General features: G+C 39.8%; 1 protein-coding gene across 2 annotated transcripts; it reads left to right on the top strand.

The window, feature by feature from the left end:
* Positions 1 to 5,448: 5,448 nt before the first annotated feature.
* acvr2aa (activin A receptor type 2Aa) lies at positions 5,449 to 24,709 on the top strand. 2 transcript variants are annotated; one of them, XM_084725598.1, is made up of 12 exons: positions 5,449 to 6,309; positions 11,551 to 11,779; positions 17,211 to 17,326; positions 18,248 to 18,402; positions 20,192 to 20,215; positions 20,968 to 21,111; positions 22,347 to 22,490; positions 22,974 to 23,119; positions 23,213 to 23,327; positions 23,794 to 23,932; positions 24,064 to 24,194; positions 24,288 to 24,709. In XM_084725598.1, exons 1-12 carry the CDS (start codon positions 6,255 to 6,257, stop codon positions 24,480 to 24,482), a joined length of 1,593 nt encoding a protein of 530 aa, XP_084581724.1. In that variant the 5' UTR covers positions 5,449 to 6,254; the 3' UTR covers positions 24,483 to 24,709. The 2 variants fall into 2 exon arrangements, with proteins under 2 accessions (XP_084581724.1, XP_084581725.1); XM_084725599.1 differs by lacking the exon at positions 20,192 to 20,215 and having other exon boundaries at positions 5,453 to 6,309.
* The last annotated feature ends 1,338 nt before the right edge of the window (positions 24,710 to 26,047 follow it).

Genomic DNA, 26,047 nt, shown 5'->3' with positions numbered 1-26,047 from the left:
TACCAACTTTGTTTCTCAGAACTTTTAATGAAAAGGTGCTGCTATCAACACTGTTCCTCCTTTTCAGATAACCAGTCATACTGCAGATATAAACTCCTCTCTGTTATATATGATGACTTTTACACATGAAAAAATAACGTTATTATTGATCTTTTTATTGTTTATCTCATTATCTGCTATTGGATATATTTTGTTCTTGTTGTTTAATTGTGTTTTTAACTATTGTACATATTATATTTTATATATATATATATATATATATATATATATATATATATATATATATATATATATATATATATATATATATATACATATATATATATATACTATTCTAAGATGCCAAACAACATCAGGAAAAGGAGCTGCTGATGAAAACCATCTCTGTGGTTAACTCTGGTACATTTACGTTTCTTTACATGTTGAATTATTATTATTCTATTAGATACTGACTTTTTAAATTTCATTTTATGTTTACTGTTCTCTTGTTTTTATTGTTTGTATGAGACTGTAATTTTGAGCAACATCTGACAAAAGAATGTTCTGTTCTATCTTATGCTATGTTATGTATACACATATATTACAGAGGAGTGGAACGTCCTGCGTGTGTGTGTGTGTGTGTGTGTGTGTGTGTGTGTGTGTGTGTGTGTGTGTGTGTGTTGGGCTGAAGGTCGTCTCTGTGACATGTAGTGACAGCTGCAGCTCATGTGTGGATCACCTCGTTCTCTCTGTCACATTTAGACGTTTGATGAAAAGTTAATGAGCTGAGCTGCAGGAATGACAAGCAGCTCACACACACACACACACACACACACACACACAGAGCAGAGTGATGAGGAAGTCTGTCAGAGAAGAGAGCTGATGCTCTCCATCACTAAACACACACAGATACAGAAACACAGATACAGATACAGAAACACAGACACAGACACAGAAACACAGACACAGACACAGAAACACAGACACAGACACAGAAACACAGACACAGACAGGTACACAGACACAGACAGGTACACATAGAGATGCAGGATGTCCAGCTGCACCGTTAATGTTTCATCTACACAGCGTCTCTACAGCCTCTGAGCTGCAGCGTCGCTCCACATGTTCAGAAACTTTTGCTGCTGACGTGTTGTTCTGTGGTCGGAACAGGTGAGGTGAGGAGGTAATAAATAATAGAAATAAATAGAGGTAAATTCTCATTAAAAATGGGTTTTGAAATACCTGCCCTGCAGTCTGACACACACCAGGTGTTTAACACAGGTGAACCATGTCAGACAGACACACTGAGGCTGCTGTGGCATTCAGGTCCTGTGGGACAGATGAGTTACTGAGCAGCAGTGAACACAAGAGCAGCAGTGAACACAACATCACCACAGATTAGAGTGGATTATAGAAGAGGGAGTATAATCTGTATGAGGGGGTCAGAATTGATCTGGAAGAGGGACGTCCATCAGTGATCGAATCCAGGTCACTGTCAGGTCATGTGACCATCCTCACGTTCTGTCTTCTCACACGCAGACGGACCAGTTCCAATCCGTTTGTACACACATGCCCACTCTGACTCTGTGGAGGGTCTCTTAAAGAAGGGGAGGGTGTGAACTCAGCGGTGAGCTCTGTAACGCCCCCAACCTTCTCTGACAGAAACAGGAACATTTATGTTTTAATTCAAAATATCAAAATATGTCCTACCAAAAAAAAAAAAAACTAAAAATTATTAATTACAATATTATTAATTTATGAAATGTTTTTGTTTGCCTTCTCTTTTTTTATTTCTAAACTTGCTCTGTGTCCCAAAACAGCCAAGAATTCACAACTTCAAACAATTTTAAAAAATGTAATAATGGTGAAAAATTCATGCTGTCACAGTCTTACAGGTGTTTTCACATGTTTGGACTTATTTTTCAACTAGTGATCAATCTGGAAATAATTTTTTCACTAATTGATCATTTTTTTTGTCCCATAACATGTCAGAAAATGTTGATCAAAGTCCAAAAAGACGTCCTCAAATGTCACGTATGCCTGTGTGAACAGGGCCTCTGTGTCAGACATCTTCAAACAGTTTAAAAATGTGTAAAAATCCTTCAAAATCTCAAACTAACAATACTTTCTCACAACACGTGTAAAAATGTGTTAATATAATCATCTTTGTTTTAAGATGTATTTTAATTTAAATGTTGGCCCTTTGAAATCGTGTCCCAGAACAGATACAGTGAATCAAACACGTTCGTCTGGAAATAACGCTACTGCAGCTAGTAAGCTAGTTAGCCAGACATGCTAATGTTTGGTATCTAATACAAGTTTATCTGGAGCTGACAGATTTCTGTCAACAAAAACCCAATTTAATCAGGCATAAAAAGGATCAGCTATACACTAAGGACCCCTGTCTCACTTCCTGGTTTAAAATAGTTGGTAATACTAGTAAACTTTCTATATTTAGACAAATTCATTATGGTTTAAAAATGTGCGTTTTCATTAGGATTAAGAGAACACTGAGGAACTTTAAAAAATAAAGTGCTGCTGTGAAATGAAAACATGGAACATTTTGTTGACTGTAATAAAAATTGAAATGAATAAAACATTTAATCAGTAGGAGGTTGGCCTGTTACAAGGTTAATTAGGCAAAAGTTTGATCTTTAAAATATATATGTTTAAGCATCATTGAAGAGTAAAAATCAACAAACAGTTTTGTCCCAATTCTCCAGAATGACTGAAATATTGAAATGATAATTTTATACACAGTATTGATAAACGTATGTGGTAATGACACGCCACACTCATTCCATTCATGACAGAGTCCACCTGTGAAGGAAAAATGATTCATTGAATAAATAAAAACGGTCTCCCATCATATTTTGGCCACATCTGTTCCATTCATCATGTCACTCTGTCATGTGTGCATGAAAAACACTTGACTCATTACTGATCCTCTACTAACTTGTTTAGGACTCGAAACTCACAGTCTAGTACTTCATATACATTCAGCTTATAAACAAAATAACATTTTACACTTGAAGTTAGGCTTCTTATGGATGATATACATGTTACAGATGATATGGACTGCTATAGATCTTACAGGTTCTTATAACTGTTCTAGATTTTACAGATGTTGTAGATTTTATAGATTCTTGTGGATGTTTTATTTCATGACTTTGTTAAGTACTCCATTCTGATTGGTCAATTACAACATTCTAAGGTCTGTTATACAGATGTTACATCTGTATAACAGACCTTAGAACTGTTACGAAAAACAGACAGGTGTTATGAAGAACAGACTATCATGAAGAACAGACCGTTGTTATGAAGAACAGACTGTTATGAAGACTGCTTTTTCCAATTCTTCTGATTCTCCTAGACTTTAGGGAATAAAATCATTGTTAAATCACTAATATCTTTATAAAATGTATATTTTGTGTAAAATTTGTTTTTGGTACATACCCATGTAATAAGCAGGATAATGTACAGTGAGCAGGTCATTATTGTGAATAAACCCCATCAGGATGATTAAAGAGCCCTCAGCTTCATGTTGGGATCCTGCGTCACCCTGTCAGGATTTATTTAACAATAATGAGCAGCTCATTATCCGCCACAGAAAAAATTATAGATTCATGTATCGGTATCAGATCAGGTCTCAAACCTGAATATGTGTCTGAAGCACAAATGAATAAGTTTCAGTTTCTAAAGTTGACATTAAATATCTTCAGATACATAAAGTTCAGGATGTAAGTCATCAGTCTGAACATTTAACTTCTGACCACTATCTATCTATCTATCTATCTATCTATCTATCTATAGATAGATTGATAGATATGTGTATATATGTGTGTATATACATATATATGTATTAGGGGTGGGACTTTAACGCATTAATTATGTTTGTCAGTGCAGGAGTTCCTGGTCCGCTGATCACACTGACCCCTAACTCCGAATTTACACCAGGCGCAGATGCGCCGCGGCACGTGGAGAAATACGCTGCCATTCTGGTCAATGCTGTAATTTATACCAGAAGCGCTGCGGCGCGTCTCAGCAGCGTCCCAGAAGCGGCTCGGCGCTCCGCTCCTCAGACAATATGCAGCAAGTCTATTTTTGATGGATGGCGCGTCAATTAGCACAGAGCAGGTCGAACGGGTAGGAAGTCAGGCACAGGAAACAGGGGAGAATCTGGTTGATTTTCAAAATAAAAGACCCCATGCAGACTCGCGATCATAAAGACAGAAAATAAACAATTTAACTACGTAGCCGGTTTATCCATGATAGAAGCACAAAGAGCAATGAAAAAGGACTTCATCAACAAAATCAGAGCAAGTAAACACAATCAGACGGGCAAAACGCTGCGCTGCTGAAACGCTGCTGAGTTTAAATAAAGTTCTATGAAAGCTTGAATATAACCACCATTATGATTTATAGTGCCATTGTCAGACTGATGCAAAATAAACAATATTTTGTTGTTTAAATGTTTGCATGTGTCTCATTTGATTCAGTCATAAACCAAAATCCATTTAAATTGAAAAATGTTGCTTCTTGTGACAAATATTGTTATGCCATTAAAATGTGATTAATTGAGATTAATTAATCACAAAGCCACTAATTAATTAGATGAATTTTGTTAATCAAGTCCCACCCCTAATACATATATATATACCTATATATGTATATGTCAAAGATAGTTTTATGGATGCCACTAATGACTATTTTCATCAACAATTAAGTAGTCGATTATTTTCTCCACTGATCAGTTAGTTGTTTAGTCCATAAAATATTGATCAAAGTCCAAGATGACGTCCTCAAATGTCTTGTTTTGTTCACAACTCAAGATATTCAGTTTACTGTCAGAGAGGAGGAAAGAAACCAGGAAATATTAACATTTAACCAACTGAAATTTAGAGCATTTAAGACTTCCTTTTTTCTTAAAGATGTATTCAGACTGATTATTTAGTTGTCAAAATAGTTGGTGAGTGATTTAATACTTAATGAATAATTGAATAATTGTTGCAGCTCCAGTGCTAACAGGCCATAATACTGTTTTTATTTCCTCTCATCAGGAAACCAATAAAGGACATTTTTAGCCTCATTCATAAAATCATATATTTAGATATATATGTATGTACGGACATATGTATTAATGATGAGCTACAGACATTAAACTTACAAAATTTCTTCCATAATGTTTAAGTGTGACTTTATTCTTTTGAATAACGCTCTGACTTGTCTCTGGGACTGTCAGACGGTACTTTATTGTTCCTAACGCCGTACCGTACTGCTCCCGTGTCTGTGGTGTGAACATAGCCTAAGCAGCAGCTCTGACTCCCCGCCACTCTCTCTGACAGGAGGCGGGACCTTCCGTCATTCCTGACGTCCTACGTCACCACGCCGCACGGGATTGGTGGAAGAACACAGGCCGATCTCTGTCTACACATCCCATTGGCCGGCGCTGGTGTCAGTCACGTGATCCTGAGCCCTGTGGCAGAGGACTGTGGAAGAAGGTGGAAAACAAACAGAATGGGACGGCGGCCATCTTGGATTTGAGAGGAGGAGAAGACGGAGGGAGACGGAGACGCTGACCCGGAGAGGAGGCTCGAAGCTCGGCTGTGTTGTTACAGTTAGTCCGGGATCATATACACAACGGGTTCTCCTCCCAGCACTGAGAGAAACCCGCCGGGTCCTATTCTGTTCTCCTCTCTTCTGTTCTATTTGTGGTTCTCCTCCTGTCAGGAACCTGCCCCATCAAACCAGCTGCTAAGCTAAAAAGCTAACTGCTAGCCGGAACAATTAGCTGCTCTGTGACCGAGCTGAGAGCGACAGAGGCGGACTGAGGCTGCAGCTCTGCCCGGGGACATTTCTGCTGATGCTGGAGGACCGACGGACACTAACTGAACCCGTGGAACCGGTTTAAATGTCCAATTTGACGCGACACAAACTGTGAAGATGTCCAGTTGGATTCCTCAGAAGAAGAAGAAGAAGATTTGACTTAAATATCAGCCGTTCCTCCACAGTTAACCAGCGGCCTGCTCAACTCTCTGTGACCCGCTGAGGAGCATCGGCGCCTGGCTGATACCAGCAGCTGTTCGGCGGTGCTGTTGACTGGGCCTGGTCTCTCATTACCGGCGGTCTGGTCCGGGACATTACCGGGTCTCGCTCCAAGACTGGCAGGTGTTCGGACCGGGACATGGTGCAGGTCCTCAGTGTCCCCCATTAGAAGCAGATCTAGTCTGGTCCCGGTCTTGGATTATAAGTGACAATCAGGGTTCTGGATCATCATGGGATCAGCCACCAAACTGGCCTTCAGTGTGTTCCTCATCTCCTGTTCCTCAGGTGAGTCCACCTGCACCTACACACACTGTACACACACCTCCTACACATGTACTTCACTAGAACTATAAGAACTCTCAGTATTTGTGCTGATCTCAGTCTTTCTGCAGGTCTGAACACCCCATCTTTACAGAAACACAGACTAATAATAAAACAAATAATCAGCAGATTAATCAATAATAAAGTCAGTGCTGCAAGATTAATTGATTTATTGTTTTGGATCTTTTTTTAATTTAAAAAAGCCAAAATTCTCTAATCATTTTCTTAAATGTGAAGAATTTCTGGTTTCTTTACTCCACTCTGGCAGTAAACTGAATATTTTTCAGTTGTGGACAAAATAAGACATCTGAGGACGTCATGTTGGACGTTGATCAACATTTTATGAACCAAACAACTAATTGATTAGTGGAACAATTATTGCCATATTGATCACTTGTTGAAAAATAGGTCGAAACAACAACTGACAAGATTATAACAGGATCACATAATCAGTTAATCTAGAAAACAGAGCTGCAGTTGTCTGATAAAATGAAAATGTACATACATTATATTATTTATTATTCATTATATATTATTAATTACATGTAGGAATGCACAATATGTCATTTTTCATCTGATACTAGAAGAATTCATATTAAATCAGTCTTAATATAGCTGATATTGATCAGATAATGTAGGCAGATGTTGATCCAGCTGTGACTGTCAGACACAAATGTACCTGCTCAAACATTTATTGTGCATTTTTAATGTAAACAAAACAATACATGAAGAATATTAATTTTCTCCTGACAGAAGGAAACGTGTTTGGTACAAACTACAGAGGCAGTCATGTTTAGAGTTACTTCAAACAGATGTTTTCAGCTGTAATTTGTACTGATCAATCTGATCAGTGTAACAATAAATCAAATATCAGAATATCTACAGTGATATTACGTGTTTTAATTACTTTATGTTATAATTTATAGAAGGACTGACTGCTGTCACACACTGTCATCATGATCATGATCTTATTATATGTTATTTATTTTATTAAAGAAGTTTAGAAACTTTAAGTTAAAAGAAAAAACAAAATGTTTATTTATTATTTTAAAAAAACATTTGACTTTTGTCTTGATATTTTCATAGTTTTTAGCATTATGATATGTGACATGATCATAGTGTGGATTTTCTTTAATCGTACAGTGAGTTTTTGTTATCGTTACATCCATAATATTGACAGTATTGACAGTACAGCTGGTCAGTGTTTGTGTATGATGTCATATGTTGGATATGGTTCTATGGTGATGATGTCATCGGTGATTTCTTTTTTTTTTTAAGGGCAGCATTACAGTAAAGTGATGTCATTTCCTGTTCCAGCTGTTCTATTAGTTGTCTTTACCCACTTAGTCATTAATCCACATTACTGATGATTAGTGATCAGAAATCAATAGTCATTAAATCCACATTACTAATGATTATTGATCAGAAGTCTCTGTGAAAGTGGTGGTACTTGTCCCTACAATATTGTCTCAGTATTTATTTTGAGGTATTTGGTCAAAATATTGTGATGTTTGATTTTGTCCAACTTTGATTATTGGTTTGGTATAACAATGAGGTATTTAAAGGGACAGTTCACCCTAAAATCAAAGCGACATATTCCTCTTCCTCCCTGTAGTGCAGTTCATCTGTCCTGATAGTTTTGAACTGCAGAGTTTTAGAGACGTCTCACTTCTCTATAATATAATGGAACTAGATTACATGGAAAACTCAACAGTAATGTCTCTTTGTAGAAATATTGACCCAGTTAGTCAAGATGATCCACACATTCTCCTTGTTGTGAGCAGTTTCATATTGAGCTGCAGTGATTATAATTGATTAGTTTGAGTCAATTTTAAAATAAAAAGTCCAAATGAAATGTGAATATTTTCTGGTTTCTTTCTTCTCTGACAGTAAACTGAATACCTTTGAGTTGTGGACAAAACAAAACATTTAAGGACGTCATCTTGGACTTTGGGAAACATTTTCTAACATTTTATGGACCAAATAACTAATTGATTATTGGAGGAAATGATTCACAGATCACTTGATAAAGAAAGCAATTGTTACGAGAGATTTGAAAAATAGGTCCAGAAATAGATGTGGAGTATGCAGATGTCTGTGCGTGCATTGATCGATATTTTTCAACATTTTCTGACATTTTATGGACCATACAACTTGTTACAGGAACTATGTTCTTGCTGTCGTATCTGGAACTAGGTCTGCATGATGACTTGAAATTTTATTGAAATTGCAGTCTGTCTCAGGATGTGCAATATTTGTTAAAGTCAGAATGTGTGTTAAAAAACTTTTAAATGACTGGATGTGGAGAGACAGAGACGTCCTGTCATAAACATCCACACAGACTTAAAAAAATCATTTACAGATTCCTGCAAAAAAAAAAAAAAATCACACCATCATCATTTTGTTGATGTTTTTCAATCAAAATAAGAATAATGGTGTAAAAATTAGCATTACCCGTAATATTGCAAATCACATTGTAACTGAAATATCAGTAAAATCATTGAGGAGTAAAGAAACCAGAAACGTTTCACACTTAAGAAGCTGAAATCAGAGACTTTGGACTTTTTTGTTTAATTTAAAAAATGACTCAGAACGATTAATTGATTAATTAATCAAATCAAAATCTTGTCAATTGAAAAATAGTTCCAAACATGTGAAAACAGGTAAAATATGGCCAAGTGTCATATCCAAGTCATAGAACCAGAACCAAATCACAGTTTTTTAAAAAAAGTAAAATATGTGAGAAAACATTATTAAAATGAGGTTCTGTAGAGCCGCAGACGTTCTGACCTAAAACTCTTTGTTCTCCAGATGAAAGAAAATCAATATATATCACATCATCATTTTAATAGTTTGTTGCAAAACTGATCTTTTCCACTAATCATATCACATATTACAATATCAGTCAAAATAATCACAATGTGACATTTTTACTAAATCATGCAGTCCGACTGGCTTCAGTGTTACAAAAGAAAAGGCCCATGCTGCAACAATCCCCCACAACTAAAACAGTAACGGAGTAAAGAATAAATGAGACTCTTCTCACAGGGACATCTTTAGTCTTTAGAGACATCCTGAATGTGGACATCTGTAACTTTGATCATGGGTCTCCACCTGTCTGTACTCGACAACTCCATCACCTCCTGCTGACCTCCTGTTCTGAGCACGCTCACATGTTTCCACAACAAACAGCTCAGTTCATCTGCTCCGATCCTCGTCAGCCTGCAGGACGCCTCAGCTACACATGATGTCACATCATTATAATACACATAACCTGATCAATAATCCCACTGACCAGCTGATGAGCACTTTGTAATCCTCCATCATCAACGACATCATGCTGCGTATATTAACTGTCAGGTGGTGTAGGACTGTACACCTGAGATCAGATCAGGTGTTTACACACACCGCAGGATTCTGCTGCAGATTACACCTCTCTAACATCCATCCATCATCCATCCATCCATCCTCTATCTATCATCCATCCATCCATCATCCATCCATCCATCCATCCATCCATCCATCCATCCATCCATCCATCCATCCATCATCCATCCATCATCCATCCATCCATCCATCATTCATCCATCATCCATCCATCATCCATCATCCATCCATCCATCCATCTATCCATCCATCATCCATCCATCCATCCATCCATCCATCCTCCATCTATCATCCATCCATCATCTATCCATCCATCCATCATCCATCCATCCATCCATCCATCCATCCATCATCCATCCATCATCCATCCATCCATCCTCCATCTATCCATCCATCCATCCATCCATCCATTATCCGTCCATCCATCCATCCTCCATCCATCCATCCATCCTCCATCTATCCATCCATCCATCCATCATCCATCCATCCATCCATCCATCCATCATCCATCCATCCATCCATCCATCCATCCATCCATCCATCCATCCATCATCCATCCATCTATCATCCTTCCATCCATCCATCATCATCATCATCATCATCATCATCATCATCATCATCATCATCCATCCATCATCATCATCCTCTATTCATCATCCATCCATCCGTCCATCATCCATCCTCCATCCATCCATCCAACCATCCATCCATCCATCTATCCATCCATCATCCATCCATCATCCATCCATCCATCCATCATCATCATCCTCTATTCATCATCCATCCATCCATCCATCCATCCATCCATCATCCATCCATCCATCATCATCATCCTCTATTCATCATCCATCCATCCGTCCATCCATCCATCCATCCATCCATCCATCCAATTCAGCCCATCGTGGATAGATGATATAGTCGTCCAGTCGCCCAACCCTAATTCTTATATCATTCATGTTCCTGTTCATCTGATATTTTCCACATTATAATTTTATATTTTTATATTACAGTTATGTATTGTAGATGAAGCACATGCACCTTTAAACACTTCTTAGTATATATACTTGTTGTTATTATACTTATAGTTATTTTATATCTTGTAGTAGAATGTACATATTGGTACATATTTTTTACATACTTCTATGGGGTTTTTTTTTGGTCTGGTGAGTGGAACCGATCCACCCTCCTCTTCAGATTTAAGCAGCATTTGTCTGCTGCTAATTTTGGTTCCTGCACAGAGACACAGTGAACGGGTTCCTCTGCCAGAGAACACAGAGAACACACAGTCTACATCTACACATCCAAACCACACACACACTATAACACTTTGAACAAGTGCAGCTCCTTAAAGCTGCTGTAAAACACTCGTATCAGTACATCCGTTCCTGTGGAGGTAGATCAGCTGGGGTAATAACCACGACACCACGAGGTTTAGCTCATTAGCACCATCAGTTTTGTTTTGATCAGCAACTGTTTTCAATATGGAAAAATTGACAAATACTCACAGAAGACATTGATTTCTTTTACAAAGTCTCTAAAAACATGACAGTTCAAATCTGATTACGCAGTTTCTGACAGAGAGACAATCTCAGCAGAGCTAACTCTGTAGGCACAAAGCTAACGTTATTGTTAGCATGTCCTGCTCCACTCACTTCAGATTTAACCCCAGACATTATTTAGCTTCATTGTTTTTCACATAATGGTGCAAATAGATGCTGTTGTCTTGTAGAGCAACTCGTAGCTGCGATTGAGCAGGTGTGATTATCGTACATGTTTATTAAAAGCTGTGTTTAACATGTCCTCCTGTCTTGTCCTCAGGTGCGATCCTGGGCCGCTCAGACACTCAGAAGTGTGTCCACTACAACTACAGCCCGTCCTCATCGTCCTCATCAGCGTTGGAGAGTCGGGGGAACCTCAGCGGGGTGGTCACCTGCTCTGGAGAGAAAGATAAGAGACTTCACTGCTTCGCCACCTGGAAAAACATCTCCGGGGTCGTCCAGGTGGTCAAACAGGGTTGCTGGCTGGATGACGTCAACTGTTACGACAGGTAATTGTTACAACAGGTAACTGTTAGGACACTGTTACAACTTGTAACTGTAATTACAGGCAGTCGTTATGACAGGTAACTGCTGGCCAGGTAACTGTTACGACATGTTTGCAATAGTAAACTATTGTGACACATGACTGTTGTGACAGGTTACAACAGGTAGCTGTTATGACAGGTAACCGTCATGACGGGTGACTGTTACATTGTGTCACTATTAGGACAGGTTATTGTCGTTACAATAGGTCTATGAGAGGTTAGGACAGGTAACATGTAATGTGAAGCTAGGGCTGAACGATTTTAGGAAAGGATCTAATTGCGATTTTTCTGGCAGATATTGCGATTTCAATTCGATTCATGATTTTTTCTTCAAATCAAACTTCAGTGCAATATTCACAATGTATAGTAACATTTACAATCATTATTAATTATTCAAACTAGGTATTTGTGAGGGCTTCAAAAAAAAATAACATTAAGAGAAAAACTACTGACTATACTGAAGACAATTCGCACACATCATCACATTAAATCTGTATAAATAAATTAATTAATAAACAAACACACACACACAGGTCTGGTCCATTCATTAAGTTCCATATGACGTTCACTGCATTGTTGGTTATGATGCACGTCAGAGGAGTGTAACTGTTATGTTTATCTCGCGTTTATCGCGTTTATCTCGCTTTACGAAGCGAGATAAATGTGTTAGCAGCTATGTTGAGTCTAAATCCAGGGTTTTCAGTGTCACGAAAGTGGCTCTCTTTTTAACCTCCTAGATCACCGTGGTAATTTATGCTAAACTCATAACCTGGTCGGCAGCAGGTTATGTTAAGGGTTTCAGATTAAATCGTCTGTAAAACGCGCCGTTCTTTAACTTATAATTGTCCTAACAAGGTTGTTTATGAGCGATATAACTTTTAAACTGAGGGAAGACATTAAAAATGAAAAGTTGCTGAGCTGTATGTTCGTAATATCACCGAACGAATCCATATAATGTAAAAATGTAACAGCAGCACAAACTGTCTGCATCACGTTGTCATGGTAACCTCCGTTTGGTGATGCAGAGTCATTTTCCCTGTTTGCTCCAGATCATATTAACACTTTAAATTGACATGGTTTATAATCCACACAGTAAAATAATGATGAAGCAACTACAGACACTTTGAAGACTTTTTACTGTTTTCTGTTTTGTCTGTGATTTTGCAGCTCAGATCACTGATTAGAAAATTCATCATCATTTATCACAGACAATCTTAAATCAGTTCCACTCATTTTACGTTGGTTTGGTCAAAAACTTCAGTGATGTCCTCGTCTCTGTCATCATAGGACAGAGTCAGACAGACTTCATCATGTTTAAATCTGCTGGATGGACTTTTATTGTTTAATGTTTTCATGTTAGAATAAACAGCAGCATTAAGACCACATTTAGTCCATCAGTCATTTTCTCACATCATTCTTTTTCTCCTGCTTTATTTGCAGCAATAATGTTGTTTTTTGCCGTAATGTATTTAGTATACTTTCCACAGCTCATAATTATAACAACTTGATCATTTTGACTTAAGTAAGTGGCTCGCGATCGCTTCATTTCATGCGGAAGAAGAGTCAAATGACGCAACAAACGCCCCTTTTATGTGAGCGCGCACAGAGTCTGAAGATGAAAGCCTCGATTAACAAAGTGAGTTGATAACCACCATCGTGATACCAGTTATCTCTGATTGCGGTTTTAGGCTTTGTCGATCCAGATCATACAAAGAAAGCCTGGCTGTGTTGAGCTTGCTTCGTAGTACAGCCCTCAGGAGCACTGCAAAAAACCGCAGCTTTGGAGATCACGTGATCGCGTTGTCTGAAATCGCAATTTCGATCAGAAAACGATAAATCGTTCAGCCCTATGTGAAGCTGTCACATGTTGTATCTTCTAAAGCTCATTTAAACACTTTGTGTTCAGAGTTGCTTGAAGTTACTGTGAGACTGGGACCATCTGCCTCTTCAGTAACTCTGCAGCCTGTTCTGTCGACAACAGAAGACTGTGTATGACTGACACTGTCTGAGGACTTTGATATCTCTGATGTCCATCCACAAAAAACTTCAATACACAGAGAAAAGACAGGAAAGAGAAAAGTTTTCTTCAGGAAAGGAAGAAAGGGAAGAAGGGAAAGAGGCTGAAGTGTAAAGGGGCCTTCACATGACAAGAAATTTGCTCTTCGCTCACCGTCAGGTAGAGCGCAGAGGCGCCAAGTGGACGCGGTGGAGCTCAGGTATACGTCATCAACAAGTGCGAGCTATTCACCGTTTCCAGGCAACACCAAACGGACTCCTCTTCTGCAAAAACAAACCACAGCTCTGTGTAACAACATGATAGGATTTACTGTCGCTGAGCTAAAGGACAGTTTATATCTACGAAGCACTGATCCTGTCACTGTGTCTGTCTGGAATAACAAACGTACACAACGTTAGCATTGTATTTAGCGGTAACTCATAAACTCTGCCCAATCACAAGCCTGGTAGCCCGATCTGACTACTGACATTTCACCAAGTAATCCTCTTCCTGCCGAGATCGTGGTGTGATTTTAATGTGGTGTTTTACAGTTCAGGGAACTCAGAAACACAGAGAAAGAGTTTTTCTTCCATTTTCTCTCCCTCATCTGTTTGTATGTGTCGCTTTTGGCTACGTCACATTCAGCTGTAATGTCATTGGTTGCGCTTTGAAAGGTCAGCGGCAAATGAGGTCAAAGTTCAAGTAATTTGAACTTTGGGCGCAGCGGTGAGCGGCAGATCCAAGCAGTGCGCCACACCGAGGGCAGTGCTGCTGCTTGGTCGGGCACCACCACTCTCTCCATAGGAAAACAATGGAACAGCCAGTGCAAAGCGTTTTTACCACTGATCATGTGTTGGAGCCTTAAGGCCTCTATAATAGTCCTGAATAGACGTGTATGTGGACAGCTGTGGACAGCTGTGGACCGTATGGAGGCCTGTTAGTTCTGTTTATTTTCTGGAGTCCTTTTAGATGAAGAGCTCCACACATGCACAGTAGATCGGTGTGTGTAGTGTGTAAAGGAGAAGGTCCACATGGTCACCAGAAACAGGTGAGAACACGGATGTCGGCACAGAGCCTGGTAATGACGACATCAATTACAGCTTAATACGACCTCAACAGGAAAAGAGGTGGAAGTGTGAAAGGGAGAGGATGAGGCTACAGTTTTATGATTTCAGGTGATTTTAAGATGTGAGGTGGAGCCTCTGCGTCCCCTCAGGACAGGTGGATTCTTGTGTCTCAGGTTGGACGTGTAGAATCCTGACATGTTACAACATCTGCAGTTTAAAAAGTTGACTTTCAGAGTGTGTGTTGTTTAACCGTCCTGAACTCTCAGGTGAGTCTTCAGTTTACCTGTCTGAAGTCTCACCTGCGCCTGTTCTCTGTGGAGTCGACATGTTTTTACCTGACAACTGTCCTGTCTCTGTGTCTCTGAGCGCTTCCTGTCCTCTGTCATGTCTCTACATGTTGTTGAACTGGTTTGTCTTCAGCTCTGAAGTGTTTGAATGAAACATGTTCAACACAGAGGAGCTGATCAACACACACATAATCAATATGTGTGTATGTTCTCATGTTCTTGATCATGAGAGTTGAAGAGCTTGTTTAGAAACACCAGACATTTATTTTATTGTCATTAAACACACTGCATTCAAACTGGACATAAACTAAACAAAACTTGTCTTATCTTATTTATTTGTTTATTTATTTAGTTATAATATTTTTCATTGTATACAGTAAACACTTTCCACAATAACAAAACAAAGACGCACAGTCTTAATGACAAAACAAGATGTGAGTCAAAGACTGAACAGAAGATGATAGAAAACATGACAAACACACAAACTCAACATCTGTGTTCCCATCTGATCAATTCACATCTTCCCCAAACTAAACAATCCTTCACATTCAACTTGTTCTAATAGTTTCGTCCTCAGTGGCATCTTTTCCACTCATCCTCCACTGTAACAAACCACAGAAAATGAAACGAATAAGTAAATGGAATAAAAAACACCAGGCCAGTCTTTTCCTTCTTTTCTTTATGCACACAGTGCTTTTAAATTAGTGCTGTGAATCTCTGGGTGCATCATGATTCAGAAAGCTACAATTCGATGATAAAATGATTCTCAGTTCATCTAAATTGTAAAGTTTAAAGCCCTGGGATGCTGGTTGGATCGTATTTATCTGCAGCTGCTCACACTCGGCCGTCCGCAGCACCACTCCACAAGTAGTTGAGTTTAGAAGTAAACCATGTTACATTTAGTGACAGAAATCTTTTTGTCTGATTTGATTCAGAATCTGTTTTTGATTGAATTCATAGAAAAGGGGAACAGTTTTCAGTCCATTGCTCCAGTTTCCCTGAAACACAAAACAAAACATAACTGGCAATTAAATGGTCTGCAGCCTTTTTATTTAAAGAAAAAGTCACCTGCAGTATCAGTTCTGAGGAAAGACCTGGCTGTCCAACGTGGGCGGAGTTTCAGAGGTGTGTGTGGTGTGTATTCAGCTGATCGCTGCTCCGCTCTCTTCACATCTTGACATGTCTTAGTGATGGTAAAAAGTTTTCACGTTTGTCTCACAAATGCAATAATTCACACACTAAATTAAAACATGATTTCACGCGCAGCCTTTAGAGAAGGTGAAGAACATCACTCCCTGTTAGCTGCTGATGTCTCAGTGTTTCCCAGACTTTTTTCTTGGTGACAAACAACAACAATGACAAACTATCATGAGCCGTTCCACAGTAAACCTGATTAATAAATCTTGGTAAGACTTAATTTGTGTATAAAATCACCATTTTTACTTCCACCTTATGTGATCTTGGCTCAAGCTGTAACAATTAATTGATTATTAAATTGAACGCTGATTGTTTTCATAATCAGTGTATCATATTGAGTCATTTTTACAGAAAGCAAAAGTCCAGATTCCAGATAATTTCAGTTTCTTAAATGTGAATATTTTCTGGTTTCTTTCCTCTCTGACAGGAAACTGAATGTCTTTGAGTTGTGGACAAAACAAGACATTTGAGGACGTCATCTTGGACTTTGATCAACATTTTCTGACATTTTATGAACCAAACAACTTACTGATTAGCAGAAAAATATTGCCAGATTGATCACTGGTTGAAAAATAGGTTATGTGAAAGCAGGTGGACCACCTCCACCAGTTCACATGTTTGGACCTATTTTAAGATTTTGACAGGATTCATAAATTAATTGTCATTTTTTAAGACAAAAAAATCTCAGATTCAGAAACTTCCAAGATGTACATACTTAAAAAATCTTGATAAGACAGACTAGACGCATATTTCAAACAACCACCAACTCTGGTTTGGTCTCAACACTGAAACATAAAGTCTGATCCGTCTTCTTCTTCTTCCTCCTCCTCTTCTTCCTCTCCTGACAGGAGTGAGTGTGTGGAGAAGAAGGATGCTCCTGAAGTCTTCTTCTGCTGCTGTGAAGGAAGTTTGTGTAATGACAAGTTCTTCTACCGTCCAGACAGTTACCAGCCGCCACCACGAAGTAAGACACAAACACATCTGTTCACCTGTACCCCTGATACACCTGTTCACATACACACCTGTTCACCTGTTCACCTACACATCTGTTCACATACACACCTGTTCACCTGTTCACCTACACACCTGTTCACATACACACCTGTTCACCTGTTCACCTACACATCTGTTCACATACACACCTGTTCACCTGTTCACCTACACAACAGTTCACATACACACCTGTTCACCTGTTCACCTACACACCAGTTCACATACACACCTGTTCACCTGTTCACCTACACACCTGTTCACCTGTTCACATACACACCTGTTCACCTACACACCTGTTCACCTGTTCACATACACACCTGTTCACCTGACATGCACCTGGGGACATAAAAATCTAAAATAAAAGTGCACAGAGCGTTGATGAGTGTCAAGAACACTGACAATGTTGTGTTCTTTTCAGTACCTGTGATAAAATATAATCGCAAAAAACAATTTGAATGTTAATGTTGTGTTAATTGTTGGCATCACAGCTTCCTGGAGGCACTGATTATAACTTTGTAATTGTAAATGTATCGTAATATGACTTTTGTCTTAAAATAACTGAAATTCTTTATGTATTCACATGAAGTTGTGTTATTGTCAAAATAACGGCTGACTTCTTGTTTATATATTACAAATTTACTTTTGTATTTTTGTGACTATATTTCTCAGAAAATGACTTTTGTCTGAACTTATTTGCAAAACATTTTGAATTTTAATGCATTTACACTTTATTCTGATGTGACTTTCTGTTAAATTCATCTCTTTATTCTTTAAAATATTACAACAGTTTCTACTGATAATGACTGATCAATCATCTCATCAATCAAGTCATCTTCATTGATACAGATGTGGTTGTTGTTTGACTGTAATATCCCTCTGTGTGTTGCCATAGCGACAACCAAACCAGTAGTGTCGAAGCCTCCGGTGCTGACCACTCTGATGTACTCACTGGTTCCCATCATGGCCGTCACTGCCATCGTCCTCTTCTCCTTCTGGATGTACAGACACCACAAACTGGCTTACCCACCTGTCCTGGTGCCCACACAGGTGAGACACACACACACACACACACACACACACACACACACACACACACACACACAGAGTGAAGTCATGGCATGGAGTTCCACAGGGCTACATGTTCGGTCCTTTTTAATTTATCTTTTCTACCCTTGTTCCTGTTTCTTAGTGTTTCTCAGAATTCTCAGAAAGTCAAAACATAAATCAAGAGCATTGATAAACAATAACAAATGTGTAAGTTCCTGTGACAAAATAAATCATGAATAAAAAAACCAAATATTACGTCTCACTCAGGGGTCGTGTTACCCGAATATTTTCCGGCGTTGACCGTTTTTTTAAAAGGGTGACGGAAAAATCTGAAGGTCATCTGTCATTTTGACAGGTTGCAATTCACAGCCCTGACCACTTGGTGGCGAGTGAGCATATTAATTAGCTATTAGGTTCGTTCGAGATGAACTGCGCCTCGCCTGGAGAGACGAGATCAGGAGGACGCAGCAGGAGGTGGAGACAAAAAGCTGCAGTCAAGTCGGACAGTTTTCAACAGACTTACGAGAGAGTCGAGGCAGAGACACGAACATCCTGTCAGGTCACCTGTAGGTCACCTGTAGTCTGCAGGTCATCCTCATAGCTGAAGAAATAAAGTGCGTTCTTGATCGTTGATTGAAGTTAAAATAGAAGAGATCCTCCTTTTGACTCATCTGTTCTTTTATCTGCCTTGTAAAGAACCAAACTGTTCTTTTGATCAGTCATATATATAGAACCTTTATTATTATCAGACACTAAATATCTGCTTGCTGACAGATTAAAACTTCATCACACAACAGAAGACTGATATGTCCAGCATTAAATATTACAATTACACAGAAAATTAGTATTTTATACAACACGTGGTTGTCAAAATTATGAGCCAATCAGAGCCTGCCAGCTTGTCAATCAGGTGACAGCCAGGCGTTTGCAGTCGGTGGAGAGCAGCTGCAGCATCTGGCTCTACAAACTGCGGCCGCCTCGATCTCGTGAGGTTATTGTTGCCCACATGTGCAAGTTGGGATCAAGTCGGACACAAATCTAACCGGCATGCACTATGTGGCGATCACCACTGATCAATTCTGCGCAGGCCTGGATCATCTCAAACTCACCTAGTGTCACAGCAGCTGAGTGTCAGCAGCTGAAGTTTCTTCAAAAAGCCCAATAACGATGATGGTGTTGATAAAAGAGGTACGGTGTGGATTCTCTGTTCAGCTTGTTTGGACTGAATATTAATTAAAAATGAATCAAAATTAAATGCTATTGAATATGTAATTATTATCATTTTCAAAATTAAAGTGACAGGTAAAAATAGATTATGACGGGATTTTTATGACCCTGTCAGTCAAAATGACAGACAATGAAAAAGTCTAGCGCAACCTCTGGTCTCACTTAATTGAGACGTACATGTACTGCTGTGACTGGTAGAACTCACGGGAAACAATGATTATTGGCCAGATCTGTGAAAAAAGTTTTATATTTGAACAAAATTGCAAGGTTGCCCGGAATTCACTGGGATTGGTTGACATTGCTGGAATTGTTGCCACTGCAACTTCCTGGAGGGACTGATTTAAAGACCGTCAGAGACACAAGACAGTTGGGCAGACAGATGAGGACTGAACCTGCCACAGGATACTGTGGAGCTGCAGGTCATTCCTACACCTACAGCCAATCAATAACCAATAATCATCTGCATGAGGATCAATGACTGTCTGAGTCCAGGGTGAACTCTCAGATCAGGTCTTTCTTTGTATTTCTGCTTCTTCTTCTTCTTCTTCTTCTTGCCTCTCAGCACGCCTTTCATATAATGATCGAGGTAAGAAACTGTCACCGCACCTGACGCTTCACATCTGGATTTATTGATTTATTGTTAAAGAATGCTTCACATCTGGATTGATTTCATTTTATTTCTCATTATATTTCTGGGTTTAATTTTGCATCTTTGTTGTGGTCCAGCCTGATGTTTCTTTGGAAAACCCACTCGCCTCTGTGGGGTTCTTTTTTTTTTTTCGTGTGTGTGTGTGTGTGTGTTTGTGTTTGTGTGTGTGTGTGTGTGTGTTGGTTGTTGATGTTGTGCGCTGGTGATGTCTCCATGTATTGAACATGAGCATGATTGATTGAACCTGCAGTCAGTAGAAGTAGATTTATTTTTCAGTGTTCGGGGTTTCCTTTGATTTGGATGAAACTGGATCAGATTTTATGGAGAAAATGTTTTCTGATCTGATCAGCATTAACTCTCACTGATTTAGTTACAGTTTCCTGATGGACAGATAGCTTTAGCTTACTCGTGGTTAGCTAACCGTGACTGTTAGCTGCTGTCAGTGGGTGTCAGAACTGAGATGGGGAGTAGTGCAGTCAAGTGATTTACAGTTTCCTGATGGACAGCTAGCTTTACCTGTTGCTTTGCATGTTAGCTAACCGCTAACTGATGTAAGCTGTGACTCAGCCCTGGTGCTTGGCGCAGAAATCCACCTTGTAACATCACTGTCTTAGGTAATTCTAGTACTAAGTTCTGTACCCGCTGTCCCCACTACAGTCTCTCAGTTTGTCTCATGGTGTCTCCCCCAGGACCCTGGGCCCCTGCCCCCCTCCCCTATCCTGGGCCAGAAGCCGCTGCAGTTACTGGAGATTAAAGCCAGGGGGCGCTTTGGTTGCGTGTGGAAGGCTCAGCTGCTCACTGAATACGTCGCTGTCAAGATCTTCCCCATCCAGGTATGTACTGTCTGACTGTCCTCAAACACACCATCACCATTAACTCTGTACTGTCTGACTGTCCTCAAACACACCACCATCATCAGACCATTTGTGGCCTCCAGGGCCTGTGTGGAGGCAGAGTAGGGGGCCCTCCCTCTCCACTCTCCTGGCTGGTTGACCAATAGACCCTTTGACAGTTTGTAAACGTATGGCAGACCACAACAACTTGTCAATGGGCCGCTGCAAACATGAGCACTTTTGATTGTGGCCTCAGTCCAATCAACACATTTAATATCTTGCAGCCGTAGACGCCACTGGTTGCTCTGAAACGGTCACAATCCTGTTGGAATTTTGAACGACTTATATTGACCACTGGAATATCAATTCTGAAGTATCATATAATGAACAAACAGACATTTAGGTGACCTAGTAAAATGTTTAATTCAACCTTTGCAGTTGATAACTCGTCTGGATGACTGGGGGGACTGCTACTTCTGTTGCCAAAATGCATGTGCAGCTTTTTGATGACGTCGGCTATAAAAGGGTCTGTAGATACCGAGATGCCCCGTTTGCCCCAGTTGTCCCACCCTGCAGCCTCCACGGGGTCTCAGGTACCCCCAAGGTGGAAGTGGCATGCGGTGCTGCAGCAATCGTGACATGTTTTAACTGTTACAGGTTTCGTGGGTCAGCAGGTCGGTGACCTGTGCTGGACTGAACTGATCATCTACAGACGAAGCATAAGACAGGAAGTGATAAACTTATTAATCACATGATCATGTTAAAGTGATCAGCTCTTTATTTACCTGCACACATTCATGTTACATCTCAGCAACATGATCATTATTATTCAGCTTTTATTTTGGTGAGTCACATCGCTTCCTGTCAGATCCTCAACCTGCAGGTCAGAAACCACTGAGGACGCACACACACACAGAGAGAGACACACACTCTTTGTGTGTGTGTGTGTGTGTGTGTTTGTGTGTGTGTGTGTGCGCAGCCTTAAAGTTCAGAGCTTTAATCTCCCTGAGGCTGACCAGGTCCTCAGCCAATCAGCATGCAGTAAACTCCTCCTGACCTCAATGGACCACACACACACACACACACGCACTACATTTAATACACATTTATGTGTGTGTGTTAAATTGACCCATTGACCTCTTTTTCAAGTCTGTCTTGTAAGGATTATTTTCATTATTGGTAAAGTTATTGATTTTTTTGTTGATCGATTGATTAGTTTGTGTGTGTGTGTTCAGGACAAGCAGGCTTGGCAGAACGAGTACGAGATCTTCAACCTGAATGGGATGAGACACGAGAACCTGCTGCAGTTCATCGGAGCCGAGAAGAGAGGAAGCAACATGGACATGGAGCTGTGGCTCATCACCGCCTACCATGACAAGGTGCTGCCCTCTGCTGGACGCACAGGAACGACTGCAACACACAACAACAAACAGTCACAAAATATAGATATAATGTAAAATATAACCTTCACATTCACTTGATATGAAACTGATGACAAACTTCAGTCAGCTCCATTTACTTTTTTACACTCTTATAGCACTGTAATAATAATAATAATAATAATAATAATAATAATAACAATAATAATACTAGTAACAATAATGATAATAATAATAATAATGTTAATAATAAAGTAACATTCTAAGTATTTTAAACTGATTAATTGCTTCTTAAATATTGTAACAGTTTTAAAGATGTAAATATCAGATCAGTACAGAGAGATGATAATGACGATGATGATGATGATGATGATGATGATGATGATGATGATGATGATGACGATGATCTGACGTCTGTGATGGTGACGAGTCGTGCAGGTGTTGAAATCATGTGACATGATGTTCTGTGTTCCGTGTTCTCAGGGATCTCTGACAGACTACCTGAAGGCCAACGTCCTCTCCTGGTCTGAACTCTGTCTCATCGCTCAGTCAATGTCTCGAGGTCTCGCCTACCTGCACGAAGACATACCTGGACACAAGGACGGACACAAACCTGCCATCGCACACAGGCATGTACATGCACAACACACACGGTTACACACAGGTATGTAGACACAGATGGAGTCCTGTCAGAGACGAGGTGTCACTCTGTGTGTTTTTAGGGACTTTAAGAGTAAAAATGTCCTGCTGAAGTCCAACCTGACTGCCTGCATCGCTGACTTTGGCCTCGCTCTCAGGTTTGAGGCGGGAAAATCTCCTGGAGACACACACGGGCAGGTGAGTCCACCTGAGACATCTGTCAGAGGGGAATACCTGAGAACAACAGTGATATGCTGAGTGACCGCTTTAACACATTCTCTCAACGTTCTGTGGCTAAACAACCAGTTCATTTTACACCTTGACCACTTCCTGCTCCTCTGTGGTCCTCAGGTTCAAACATCATCAACATTCTGGAGGTCCAAACGTTCCTTCAGCTCATTTGAACTGTTTGGCTTTGTTCATTTCATTTGAACAAACAGTCAGTAAGATGAGCAGCAGTGGAGAAATACAGACTGTGAACACTGTTCAGTGTTATTAGAGCCCCACCTGGTGGCTGTTGAATGAACTGCAGCTCTGACATCATCACTCAGTTCATTAAATCTTTTTTTTTCTCTTCTAAATGGTTTTACTGGATGACAAAGAGAAATAATACATGCAAATATTGACTCTTAAAGCAGGTGTGAACTGTCCCCGTGTGTCTTAGGTGGGGACCAGGAGGTACATGGCCCCAGAGGTCCTGGAGGGGGCCATTAACTTCCAGAGAGACGCCTTCCTCAGGATCGACATGTACGCTCTCGGTCTGGTTCTGTGGGAGCTCGCCTCGCGCTGCAAAGCTGCTGACGGTAAGAGGCCAGCAGGCAGTAACCACGGCAACCAGTCTGTGTCTTCTTCTCTGTCTCTGAGGGTCCTTTCTGTCTCCTACCGTCCTCTCTGTCTCTGACGGTCCTCTTGTCTCTGATGATCTCTGGTCCAGGCCCAGTGGACGAATACATGCTGCCGTTTGAGGAGGAGGTGGGTCAACATCCGTCTCTGGAGGACATGCAGGAGGTGGTCGTCCACAAGAAGTTGAGACCGACGCTTAGAGAGTGCTGGCAGAAACATGCTGTGAGTGCGACCGTCATACCCATAATGCACCGCTCAAACAGCACCATGTGTATGTTATTGACGCGTGTCGTGTGTGTTTGGCGCCCCCTCCAGGGTCTGGCTGTCCTCTGTGAGACCATTGAGGAATGCTGGGATCACGAGGCAGAGGCGCGGCTATCGGCCGGCTGCGTGGAGGAGCGCGTTGTGCAGATGCAGCGGCAGACGAGTGTCACAGCGCCGGAGGAGATCGTCACGGTCGTCACCATGGTAACCAACGTGGACTACCCGCCTAAAGAGTCGAGCCTATGACGAGGCCGAGGACCGATCAGGACGGAGCAGGGACTCCCTCAGTGAGCGTTTTTCCGTCTCTGATTCAGGCGGCGTTGAGCTGGTCGGGTGGCCCGCTCAGTGGTCAGGGTGACCTCCGGAGAGGTCAGGTGACCTGTAGGACAACATGGCGACAGGGTGAGCTACACTGGTATCCACCCTCTGACATCAGTTCCTGTTTTGTATTACAAAATTAAAGACTTTTTCTACGACAATGTGACGGTTTGAGAATAAAAGCGAGTGTAGTTTTAACGATGTGATGCCAACCAATAAGAAAACAGCTTCTGAATGTCTGTATCACTGCTGTATGTACATACAGATTATACATATATATATAAAAATATATATAAATATATACAGATATATGTACATGTCAGAAGAGTTGAATGATCAGAGAACAAACACACTTTGTTTTCTTTCACATCAGAGCAGAAACTCTGAGAACAAACTGAGATCCAAGAAAGAAAGACTGAAATATTTCACTAAAAGTCTGATCAAAGAAATAAAGTGAAACAAATTGTTATAAAACACAAGTTAATGAATCATTATTATCAATGATGAACAATTTGTCCCATAAATCATCAGGAAACAGAGAAAACAACTTAAAAAGTTTGTTGATTAATGATCCATAAACCAGAACGTTTGATTTTCTTCTTGTTGTTCTGCTGCTTTACTTTACTACTTTAATGTGTTCTTCACTCTCAGGCCTCCACACTTTTCTACAACATTTTTTTTATCGTTTTGATTATAAGGAAGAACATCGGTGTTGCTGAGTAAAATAAAATAAAGCCGCATTAAACAAACGACAACAACACCGAGGTTTATTAATCTGCCGACACTTTGTAAGATTGTTTTCTGATGTTATCTGGGCTAAATTATCAATTGACTTATTGAAAAAGAAAATAATCAGATAAATAATGAATAATGGAAATAATTATTAGCTGCTCCATCTGTTGTGTTTCACTTTATTTCTTTGTTTGATGTCTTTTTAATTCTAAATCTTCCACAGGATTCACACTAAATTCAGATTCTGAATCAAAGACAATCAGAACAAGTTTTTAATTTTGATAAAAAGCATTAAATCGCACCGTGTTTCAGTCACATCCAACTTCAGTTGATCAATACCACTGATAAGATACCACTAATAACTGATCAGCTGTTTGAAATCGAGCGTTGATCATGTCGACCACAGGAAATGAAACTGCTGAGTCGTCCAGATTTAAATGAAATGTGTCGATGGTAAAATCAATTAGAAACACGTTGCAGTGAATATTTAAAGCATGTCTTTATTTGTCTCTATTCGTCTTTGTTTGTTTTCTGTCCGTTTCCTCTTTTTTCTTTTTCTCTGTTTGTGGTTCGTTTTGATTCTACGGAGCCTCAAAACTGACAAAATTCAGTTCAAGTCACAAATAAAACTGAATACATCAATTTCTTTATTTATATTAATATATTGGCACAAGTAACAACAAGGACCTGTTTATTATGTAACTATATATAAAATCTGAAAGTAAACTGTGTTGAAGAAAGAAAAATACACAATAAAAACA

The sequence above is a fragment of the Lutjanus erythropterus genome, chromosome 8 (genome assembly GCF_056507025.1).
Source record: "Lutjanus erythropterus isolate fLutEry1 chromosome 8, fLutEry1.hap2, whole genome shotgun sequence".
NCBI lineage: Eukaryota > Metazoa > Chordata > Actinopteri > Lutjaniformes > Lutjanidae > Lutjanus > Lutjanus erythropterus.
This window is presented reverse-complemented; position numbering and strand designations above follow the sequence as displayed.